Source organism: Haliotis rufescens, unplaced genomic scaffold, assembly GCF_023055435.1.
Source record: "Haliotis rufescens isolate VD_foot unplaced genomic scaffold, xgHalRufe1.0.p SCAF_16, whole genome shotgun sequence".
Classification (NCBI taxonomy): Eukaryota; Metazoa; Mollusca; class Gastropoda; order Lepetellida; family Haliotidae; genus Haliotis; species Haliotis rufescens.
The window spans coordinates 17,450,196-17,462,123 of NW_025963846.1; the positions used below are offsets into that span (position 1 = coordinate 17,450,196).

Genomic DNA, 11,928 nt, shown 5'->3' on the forward strand with positions numbered 1-11,928 from the left:
ACCTCATTGGTAGTTTTTAGTCTAGGTAAGTCTGAGACAGTTGTCTGGTGTCTAGAACATTCAGAGACAATAGTATGGTGCCTATGTCATTCTGGGACAATGTTCTGGTGCCTGGTACAAATTGTACGGTGCCTGTGTCATTCTGGGACGATGGTCAGGTGCTTTAGTCATTCTGAGAAGTTTCTGGTGCCTAGGTACATTCTTGGACAATGGTATGGTACCTATGCCATTCTGAGACAATGATCTGGTGCCTAGGTCAGTCTGGGACAATGGCCTGATGCCTTGATCCAGTGTAGAACATTGGTCTGTTGTCTTGGTCACTTTGGAACAATGTTCTCATGCTTGGCTCAATCTTGGCAATGGTCTGATGCCTGGATCCAGTGCAGGGCAATTGTCTGGTACCTTGGTCAGTCTTGGACAATGACTTTGTCATATGTCTTTCTGAGAAAATTCTGTTGTTTCTAGGTCAATCTCAGACAATGGTCCGGTGTCTATGTCATCCTTGGACAGTGGTCTGGTGCCTAGGATATTTTTGGGCAATTGTCTGCTGCCTATGCCATTCTGGGACAATGTTCTGGTTCCTAGGATGAATGCCTGGTTGTTATGTCATTCTGGGATGACGATCTGGTTCCGACGGTCAGTCTGGGATAATGGTCTGGTCCCCAGGTCAGTCTGGGACAATGGTCTGATGCCCAGGTCAGTCTGAGACAATGGTCTGGTGCCTATGACAGTCAAGGACAATGGTCTGATGCCCACGTCAGTCGTGGACAATGGTCTGGTGCCCAGATCAGTCTGGGACAATGGTCTAGCGCCTGGGTCAGCATGGGACAATGTTCTTATGCCTATGACAGTCTGGAACAATGGTCTGATTCCTGGATCCAGTGTAGGACAATGGTCTGGTGCCTGGGTCAGTCTCGGACAATGGTCTGTGCCTGGGTCTATCAGGGACAATGGTCTGCTGCCTTGGTTAGTCTGGGACAATGGTCTGGTGCCTGGGTCTATCGGGGACAATGGTCTGCTGCCTTGGTCAGTTTGGGACAATGGTCTGCTGCCTTGGTCAGTTTGGGACAATGGTCTGGTGCCTGGTTCTATCGTGGATAATAGTCTGGTGCCTGGGTTAGTCTGAGACAATGTTCTGGTGCCTAGGTCAGTCTGGGACAATTGTCTGGTGCCTTGGTCCGGTCTGGTGTCGGTTTGCTGGGATAATGGTCTTGTGCTCAGGTCAGTCTGGAACAATGGTCTGGTGCCTGGGTCTATCAGGGACAATGGTCTGCTGCCTTGGTTAGTCTGGGACAATGGTCTGGTGCCTGGGTCTATCGGGGACAATGGTCTGCTGCCTTGGTCAGTTTGGGACAGTTGTCTGGTGCCTGGGTCAGCCTCGGACAATGGTCTGTGCCTTGGTCTATCAGGGACAATGGTCTGCTGCCTTGGTCAGTCAGGGACAATGATCTGTGCCTGGGTCTATTGTGGAAAATGGTCTGCTGCCTTGGTCAGTCTGGGACAATGGTCTGCTGCCTTGGTCAGTTTGGGACAATGGTCTGGTGCCTGGTTCTATCGGGGATAATAGTCTGGTGCCTTGGTTAGTCTGAGACAATGTTCTGGTGCCTAGGTCAGTCTGGGACAATGGTCTGGTGTCTGCTGTAGACATGTGACCCATTTTCATGCACGAAAAGTAAAAATGACGAAGTTGGATTTTTTGTTATATTCATAAAAAGACAAAAGGATGTCTTGAAATGACATTATGAAACTAGATAACCTGTATTCCCTGGGAAGGAACAACATGTCAGTTAAGTCCCGACCCAACTTGTTAGCTTTGAAATAAAAGAAAGTGTGTCATACAATGTCGTCGTCCAAACGATGTCTGTTAAGGAAAATACATTCTGTGAAAATCTTACAAAACTTAAAGAAAACACAATCTGTTTGGGTAATGTTATTTTGGCACACTGATTATGGGTTCTGGAAAATACAACCAGAGGCTATCTACCGATATATGGTCTCTGGTTGGACCAATACCGATATATGGTCTCTGGTTGGACCAATACCGATATATGGTCTCTGGTTGAACCAATACCGATATATTGTATCTGGTTGAACCAATACCGATATATGGTCACTGGTTGGACCAATACCGATATATTGTATCTGGTTGGACCAATACCGATATATGGTCTCTGGTTGGACCAATACCGGTATATGGTCTCTGGTTGGACCAATATCAATATATGGTCTCTGGCTTGACCAATACCGATATATGGTCTCTGGTTGGACCAATACCGATATATGGTCTCTGGTTGGACCAATACCGATATATGGTCTCTGGTTGGACCAATACCGATCTATGGTCTCGATATGTGGTTTCTGATCCAACAGATTCATCTGTGAAAATATTAATCATACCTGAGCCCTGTTCCACAAAGCGAGGGGTGGTCGGGTAGCCTAGTGGTTAAAGCGTTAGCTTGTCATGCCGAAGACCCGGGTTCGATTCCCGACATGGGTACAATGTGTGAAGCCCATTTCTGGTGTTCCCCGCTGTGATATTGCTGGAATATTGCTAAAAGCGGCGTAAAACCATACTCATTCACTCACTCACTCCACAAAGCCATCTTAGCACTAAGATGATAGTAACTCCCATACTTTAACATAGACTTACGACACTTGTGGCGCTAAGATCGCTTTGTGGAACAGGGCACTGGTTTGAAAACTAAAACCTCTGCTAAGACACGAACACAAAAGTTAAAAATCTGTTATTTCCCTGTAGTTTGAATATAATTTCCTCAGCACATTTATAAGCAAATTGCATTTATGGATCTCACAATGGCCAATTGTTCTGATTTCAATTTAGATTTTTTTTCATGTATTTAGCACAGGTTCTTTGGTAACAACTTTTTTTCACTTCACAAGAGGATTTTGGTTCTATTCAGATATTTTGATGGAATGATATTTTCTTTATATATCATAATTTCTTCAGACTATTTAGCTTAACACAAACGATGAAAAACTGTCATCACACATAACCGTTCCAGCATAGAGAACCGCCCACAAACTGATTACATCACGGTTTGTTGTGCACTTTTAATTTCCTTTGCTTAACAGAAAATATGCATGCAATTGTTATGTGATTTTACTCAGAATGCTCAATGAGGTTATACTTCACACAATAAACAATGTATCGGTTGCCAAACCTGGGTTATTGAATGGCTGGAAGGACCGTGTGCTATTTATCACAACTCGCCCCTTTCCGAAAACTGAATTCAGCTTGCCGTAATGACATGAGTTGTTACAAATGGGTCATGTGCATGTGGTAGTGCAGGGATCAAACGCCGCACTCAGCAATATTACAGCTATAGGCGCCAGTCTGTAAATAATCGAGTCTGAGCCAGACAATCCAGTGATTGACATCATGAGCATCCAGCTATGCAATTGGGATACGATGACATGCATCAACAACGACACCGAGCCTGACCACCTAATACCGTACACAACTGAGCAACCTGAAATTGTTCAAACAAACTCAATGCACACTTCTGAGAATTAAGCAACAGATGTAAGGAATAAAAAATCACTTTAATATATGACTGTAACATCACAAAATGTGTGCAGAATATTTACGTTTCTATTTGAACTGCTGTGTACTGAGTGTATTTAACTTTCTCTTAAGTAAATTCTTTTTCAGATTAACCTGTTACAAAGTTTCTTTAGAATAGTTGTCTGTTTGATAGTATATCTGTAATATATCTGGGGGATTGAGCATTTTCCTTGTTTCAATACTCTATGCACCTGTATGTTGTAAGTCGTATCTGTTACGTGGATAATATAAGTTGTAGCAGGATCACTCGGGGTACATGCGTCCTACGTTAGGTTTTATACCACGAGCCTCCAGCTCATGGTATAAGACCTAATGAGGGATGCATAAAACCCCATGTACCCTGAGTGACCCTGCTACAAATTAATCCTACCGACATGTTCAATGTGACATTGTAAAAGAATTAACACAAATTCAACATTGATAGAAAGCAGCACTTCGATTGAGCTTAGGTTAACTTGCATTTTGTCATGTGACTTAGACTGACTTGGAAAAGCATGTGACTTTTGATTTGAAACGGGGTTTGAGGGATTTAATTTTCTTCTCAGAAATCCACGTGCAGCTTGTGTTGCTCATGGCGGGGTACAAGAGATTTATTTCCTCGTTGAGTAATGTATTACCCTCCAAGCGGGTTACACAGTATTTTATCAAGATAACGTTTACCAATCAGGTCTCATCATTCTGACATGAAGGTATGATAAGGTATTTTAACATTAATTCAGAAAAGGGGATTAGGTGCCTGACTCTGAGGATGTGGGTTCAAATCTGAGCTGTTACGTTTCACGTTTGCAATTCATCAATTTGGCTTCAATATTGGAGACAGAATTACTGGAACCTGCTTGTGTTTGGATCGCCTTGTATTTGTGACTGTTAACATAACTGTTCACTACCAGTGTTGGATCTGATATTTGCTTATTTAGAAACAATTAAACTTGTCATAGAAAGTACTAACGTTTTCTAGGCAACATAGTAAAGATTGTGCAATTCTTTGTCAAGCTATGCAGCATTCATGTGCTTACAATTTAAATATTCCTAGTTACTCCCCTGTTTTGTATAATATAGCCAATTGTTTCACCCTTTTGAAATATTGTTATCACAGGATATTAAATTGTTTGCTTTATTTCTGTAAGAATTGTAAAAAAATCATAAAAGACCCATTGGTCAGACCTTGGGGGGGGACACGGGTGGCCCAGTCATGGCCCATTGCGTCCCTTGACCATGCCAGAAACCGATGATTATTGGTTTGAATCCCAGTAATCCAACCAGTCTCAGTGTAATCCAACCAGTTTCAGTGTAATCCAACCAGTCTCAGTGTAATCCAACCAGTTTCAGTGCAATTCAACCAGTTTCAGTGTAATCCAACCAGTTAAAGGAGTGATGATTGGGTCATTTTGGATCAGTCATTTTAATGGCTGGAGGTATTGAGTTAATGAAGTGTCCACTGATGCAGGTTTAAGGTATTATGACATATTTGAAACACAAGGATCAAGATAAGGGCTCCCAGTGAAGATCTGGGTTAGAATCGGTCTTCACCAAACCATGTTTGTCGTAACAGGTGACTAGCATGGACGGGTGGTCAGGTTCGCTGACTTGGTTGATGCATATCATATCGCAGTTTGGTAGATCGAAACCTGGATTTTCTGTCCCAGTGTCTGTTGTCAACAGACTGCTGTCATATCGCTTGAATACTGCTGCGAGCAGCTTTAAATAAGAACAAAACATTTGAAGGGACATCCCTCCCTACCCATTGTTCATTAGTACATTTGGCACAGACAATTGTTAAACCAGACAATTTCATTGGGAACTATACCGTCTTGATTTTCCCTGGGTTTTACTGTTTTTTGATTTTGATGAAGTAATTAATGACTATTTGTCTCATTTACAGATTCGAAATCAACGACCAGCAGGTAAGCTGTTCTTTGTAAAAATTCAGTACTGTATTTCATAATATATTTATCTACACATTTCAATTTTATTATTCTTAATATGTAACTGGTGAGCAACAGTCCCTCAGTTAAATGGCCTTTGTTTTATGTCATTACATCAAATAGCCTTACTGTTTGGACCCCAGAAGAAAACACTATTCTACTGTTGCAGTTTGACGTTGGTACTTGGAACCAGCTGTATTTTGTGTAGTATGGGTCTTGTTTTGTTTATGTGTTTGTGCTGTTTTCTGTTTCAGTGCAAGTGGTGCAAGGTATACCAGGCGTGTATAGATTCAGAGGCCAAGATGTAGGTAAGGTTTCATTCAGGCAGTCAGGTAGCCGAGTGGTTAGAGCGTTCACTTGTCACACTGAAGGTCCGGGTTCGGTTCCCCACATGCTCATATTGCCTATATTTCCCTTGAACAATTTACCTCTATTACATCATGGGCATAAATTCCTGTTTGGGCTGTAATGACACTATAAATTCTTTAGATATTTCAACAGACGCCCTCTTCACTGCAAACATATCTAACAGTTTCTAGTGTACCCTGCCGTGATATTGTTGGAATATTGCTAAACACTGTATGAAACCAAATCACTCACTCACACATTTACCTATTTATCAATGGCACAACAACCATGACCAGAAATGAATTTTTGTAAACAGTAAAATGAACATGCCCTTAACCTCTGTGATAAGATTTACATCCATTTTTGCATACTGTAGGCTATCCTTGATACACTTCAAGCTCACATATAGTAGTGAGGTAAAATGGGATTGAACGTTGTGTCCAAGATTATGGCACCTATGTGTCAGTGTGCTTGCATGTATGTGCGCAATCACATTAAAATCAGATCTTAGTTCTCGCTACAGCTAAACAAAGATCTGAGGACATCCCATTACGGGTCACGTCAGACCGACCTTGCGCGAACTTTGACCGGCCAATGGAATGACCAATCAGAAAGCAGCTTTCTTGTGCTTTACGGCACTAATTTCAAATTGGTGCCTACGCCTTGATATATATTTTGACAAATTCGCGATTACAAATTTGAAACCTGAACAAAAGAACATTCTGAAATGGCTAATAGATGGTCTAGATTGTATGGATTCAGTTGTTAAACCCGTAACTATCGTTCGAAGTTAAAGTTTTCGAGGTTGCATGATTAGAAATCCCATTCCGTCTGTCACTTTCATAATCTGGTAAGCGATGCTCTGATTGGTCGGATGAAAGGTCGTCCTAATGTGACCCCTAATGGGATGTCCTCAGATCTTTGTTTAGCAGTACCGATAACTTAAGTCTGATTTTAATGAGATTGGTATGTGCGTGGCTGCTTGTACTAGACCTGGCTTCAGCCCTCTGAGTTGACAGTTTAACATGGATACCCCCATACAATAAACTAACCCTGCGCCGACCAGTCTTTGTTCTAACGTCTTAATACTAGGTGACAATAAGTACCACGTTTTTACAATTTTGGGTATGTCATGGCAGCAGATGGATATTTTTCATGTTTTAAACAGCAGTGAATACACTAACAAATCTTTAAATTACAAAAGAGTTTGATTTGGCCATTTTTCAGGTTTTGACCATCGTCCACAAAAACCGAAAGGCAAGAAGGAGGAACCCAGATACTGGAAGACCTACATGTAGTGGCGCCGTCGCGGCATGTGGCGGCAGAACACTCTGTCACCACCATAGCTGTGCCTGGTGAATGTCACCCTCTGGACTCCCTGGACTCTCACAGACTTCCTCAGCAGACTCCTCTCCCACAGACTCCCCTGGTGGACTTCTTCTCTCCCACAGACTCCCCAGATGGACACCCTCAATCCCACAAACTCCACAGGTGGACACCCTCTCTCCCACAGACTCCCCAGGTGGACACCCTCTCTCCCACACTCCCCAGGTGGACACCCTCTCTCCCACAGACTCCCCTGGCAGACTTCTTCTCTCCAACACTCCCCAGATGGACACCCTCAATCCCACAAACTCACTTCACTCTCAGACACCCCCATTTATTGTGCCACCATCATAGCTGTATCAGATACAAACCTGAACTTGGCATAAAATATACATCGTACAAAATGAAAACAAGATCTAACAGTTTTGAGGAAACGTACCTGAAAGTTTCCGAACATAAAGGGGACTATGTTGGGATCAATAGGCAGTCCATGCAGGTTTAGTTCACGTCGTTCAAACACAGCTTCCACAAATTAAACAATGTACATCAGTCTGGCAGTTACCCTATGTACACATAAAATGTTTCACACAAGCCACTAATCACAACGTCAGCCCTAGACTGGATGTAGGCACCAGAGTCCCACTTTGAACCTTACACTTTCATCTGCTTATAGTTTTACATACTCACCAACAAGAGGTACAGAGATGTGCCATCATACAGGGATTTTTATGTACAAATTAATTTGGAATTCCGATTCTGTTGTCAGGGACTGTGCTATGCTCACAGGGGTCCTGAAAATTTAAAATCCCAATCGGACATTTGCATTTAGGCCACGCCCCCTTTAAATAGCGTATCTTAATCTCTGCAAATAAAACAATGCCTTTGAGAGCAGGAAGTACATTTTAAATGGTAAAATCATCATGTCTAGTGATGTTTTATATCAAATTTCATACTTTTATTGACCAAGTTTGTTATGTCTGTTTATTCACCTGAAGTTGTTGAAGGGATACGATAAAACTCATCAATTATTTGGACCCTGAAGGTAGCATTGTTTGTTTTTAAAATGTCCGGACAGAAAAATTTATATGTCCGGTAAGCAGTATTTTAAATCGGACATTTGAGATTCCCAATCGGACATGTCCGGCGCATATGACCGTTTCCGGACCCCTGTATGCTCACAAGGAGCATGTTTTCATCAAGTTGATGTGAGCAACTAACACAGATTTTTTTTTAAAACCATTATTACATTGACAAGGAGTTGTTGAACAAAGAATTTTCTAATCTGACATTTTTTGTGTTAAAGCATTGGAACATAAATTCATACATATCAGAAATGTTTTATCCAAATATATATATATATATTTTAATTGTATGATTTATAATAAAGTTGTTTTTTTTATATTGTGTATAAATTATCTGTGTAAATGTTTAACCAGTGTTAACAGCATTCAAACCACCTCGTATTGTAAAGCACCTATGTCTTCAAGCAGGTCTGTATGGATCAGTAACAATGTATGTTGATAATACCAGACCAGTTCATGTTTTTCTTATTGAGACAATCTTATCTAAATTGTGCAAAAGTTAAAAAATAAATTAAAATCATGTTTATTGGAATATTTCTTTTGTATTTGTCTTCTTTAGAATTTAACCTAAAATCAACCATAACATCACATATATTTTTCTTAATTGCTTCATTGCACATTAATAGAATAGGAAAAACTAGAAAATTAATTGGTATGGCCTAATACATTCTCTGTATAGCTTGGCCTGCACTCCGGTTCAGTTCTCCACATGGGTACAATATGTGAAGCCCATTTCTAGCATCCCCCAATAAAGTTGGAATATTACTAATAGTGGTATAAAACTGTTCTCACACCTCACTCACACACTCACTCACTCACACACACACACACACACACACACACACACACACACACACACACAGGTTCAGTTCTCCACATGGGTACAATATGTGAAGCCCATTTCTAGCATCCCCCAATAAAGTTGGAATATTACTAATAGTGGTATAAAACTGTTCTCACCCCTCACTCACTCACTCACTCACACACACACACACACACACACACACACACACACACACTTGCCCTGCTCTCATGGACATAAGACAAAGATGGCTGTTTGAGGTATTTTATCTGTACAGCATTTGGATGTTCGAACATGGATACTTTTCAAAGAACTTCTTTAAGAGACTGACCATTTAATTACCTTGGCAGATGGCCTGGGATAAGAGATGGGATATTTTTTCAGTTACTGCTTTGAAAACACAATTTCTTCCTGTTAAAAGATCTGAACAATTTCCTTGTTTTTCCCCAACACATACTATTTCAGGACATCAAGTAAAAATGTTATTTTTGTGAAAAATGTGAGGACATTATTTTTTTTCTCATGTCTTTCTGGAACAAATAATATTTTCCCCAAAAGAGTCCCTTCTACCCCTCTGTCCTTGAACATCAATGGTCGGCCCCTAAGCACTGATACCCAGGGGTACTTCATTATATTCCGAACTACTCGGTATATGGAATGCCTGCTTCCAACCATGACAGTGATAGATACTCTTCATCTTTTTGTTGAAACTTGATGACATATGCTTTAAAAAGTAACTTGTGAGTGCTTGTAAATAATTGATAATACATACTTTGTTTTAAGAAGTTGTAAATATTGAAATAGTTATTTTTACTGATTTTCCAGAGATTTATCTGATTATTGTGAAGAGGTTTTTTGTTGATATTGAATAACTTAGGATGCACCAACTATTATTACCTTGGTGTGTGGCGTGATAGTAATGTCAATGTGTCTGCAAATACAGATATTGGGATATTCATGACACCAAGAATACATGTGACAGTTCACTGATATGTCAGGTGTTGTTCAACTCCACTGACGTCACCCCATTTGGAAAGTGTACACAGCTCAGAGAATAATTGACTTGTGTACTATTTATGTAAAACATTCTGGTCTTTGAAAGACATTTAGAAGTGATACACATAAGGAAGAGAATTTATGGATGTCAACTTCTTAAGTATGAGGAACACAATGTTTCGGAGTATATGCTTACTCCTTCATCAGGTAAACTGAATGAATGAATGAGTAAGCATATACTCCGAAACGTTGAGTGATGCAGCAATGATATAACTTGGTGTAAAACAACATTCACTCATTTATTGAAAATGATATGCTCCAAGAAGAGAGAGATTTTCAAGAAAATAGGACCTATTCTTACTGAACACTTTGAATTAAATGACAGATCTTTGTTACGAGATAATATATATAAGTACAGCTATTGTTACCATAAATATTTTATATTGCAAACAATATAAGCCGTATACACCAAATCTGCCGATACAGCAATTTCAGCTTCAGTTCTGACCTGTTTGTATGCCATGATTGTACAGCCTACAAGATATCCTTATGATGTAACATTTTGTATAGTTTGTGCTGTTATTTTGTTGTTGATGTTTATCTTGTTTTCTACACAATGTTATCCAAACTTACATCATTCCAGTACTGTATTTATCACACAGATATTTACTGCTAATGCAACAGTTCCATTGTTAAGCCACCTGTAGTTAACCTTGACCTTTAATTGGTACCATTAAATATGTATAGAGACATAGAAGGGTTCCAAGATTGGTGCCAATGTTGGACATAAATGTTGGACGTGTAGCTGGTATTATATTACCATATGCTAGATAAGTTTATTTTCTTTTTTACAAGCTTACCTGACGTTTTTGAAAAGTAAATTAAGGATAAATTAAGAAGAATTTTGGTTTGGTGTTAAGATTTTTTATTTAACGGGGTTTCTGTCAGAAAATTGTCCTCAAATTTGCCCCAATACTTTTTTATTTGACTTCCTGCATTTCACATATTGACAAATCTGTGGAACCAGATATTAGATTGTATTGGTCAGTTATGGTATTTATAAAGGCAAAACAAGATAATAATCAGTGAGTGCTGCATAGCACGATATATCTACTTACACTGGTCCATAATTTTGTGCAGGTGTGTCAAATTATAAAATGACCACCTGAACCTTTATTATTGGAGGCAGCAACACATACCGTCTTACCCAACTTATCAACTCATTAGACTGTATGCTATGTGGGGCCATGAATTAACCTCATCAAAAGCGATATGTCGAGTTAATGTACTTTTAGATCTTGAAGTTATTGAAAATTCATTGGCGCCATTCTGCAAAGCCATGTTACCGCCAGGACGATTGCAGCTCCCATATTTTAACAGACGTGCATCAATCATAGGGCTAAGATTGATCTGTTGAATTGGTCCCTGGGATGTTGATAAGTGAAATACCTCTAACTCAACATATTGTGTAATACAATATGACTTTTTTTATACTAACAGAACAATTATTATGTATTTACATTCAATGGTCCCCAGAGCTTTTATTCCATCAGGTTGCATGCACTTGGTTAATAAAGATCAGAAAAGGGATTCAGTTGTCTTTCATAGGAGTGTTACTCCTGTTAACTTAAATCTACTGGACATGCGAGCAGTGAGCATGGAAGAGTTTTTCTACAGCCATGGCTAAACCTTCAAATAGAAATTAAATCAAACCAAAAATAGTCTGTTGTATGCAAACTACTGATTGATCCTTTTGAACAGAGTTTTATGTACTACAAAATTATTGGAAGAACACCAGAGTTTTTCATAGGTCTATAGTTATGCCAATAGTATAGTTATATTACCGTATTTGACGTAATAAGC

At 39.7% G+C, this 11,928-nt stretch overlaps 1 protein-coding gene across 7 annotated transcripts in view; it reads left to right on the forward strand.

The window, feature by feature from the left end:
* LOC124121243 (tyrosine-protein phosphatase non-receptor type 12-like) overlaps positions 1-11,655 on the forward strand; it is an 83,689-nt gene extending 72,034 nt beyond the window's left edge. For 6 of the 7 annotated variants that reach the window (XM_048396931.1, XM_048396930.1, XM_048396933.1 and 3 more), the window contains 3 exons: positions 5,469-5,490; positions 5,766-5,819; positions 7,087-11,655. In XM_048396931.1, coding sequence (XP_048252888.1) covers positions 5,469-5,490; positions 5,766-5,819; positions 7,087-7,157 — 147 coding nt within the window. In that variant the 3' untranslated portion in view covers positions 7,158-11,655. The remainder of the gene's footprint in view (positions 1-5,468; positions 5,491-5,765; positions 5,820-7,086) is intronic. The other variant, XR_007221596.1, reaches the window with a different exon arrangement.
* Positions 11,656-11,928: the final 273 nt, after the last annotated feature.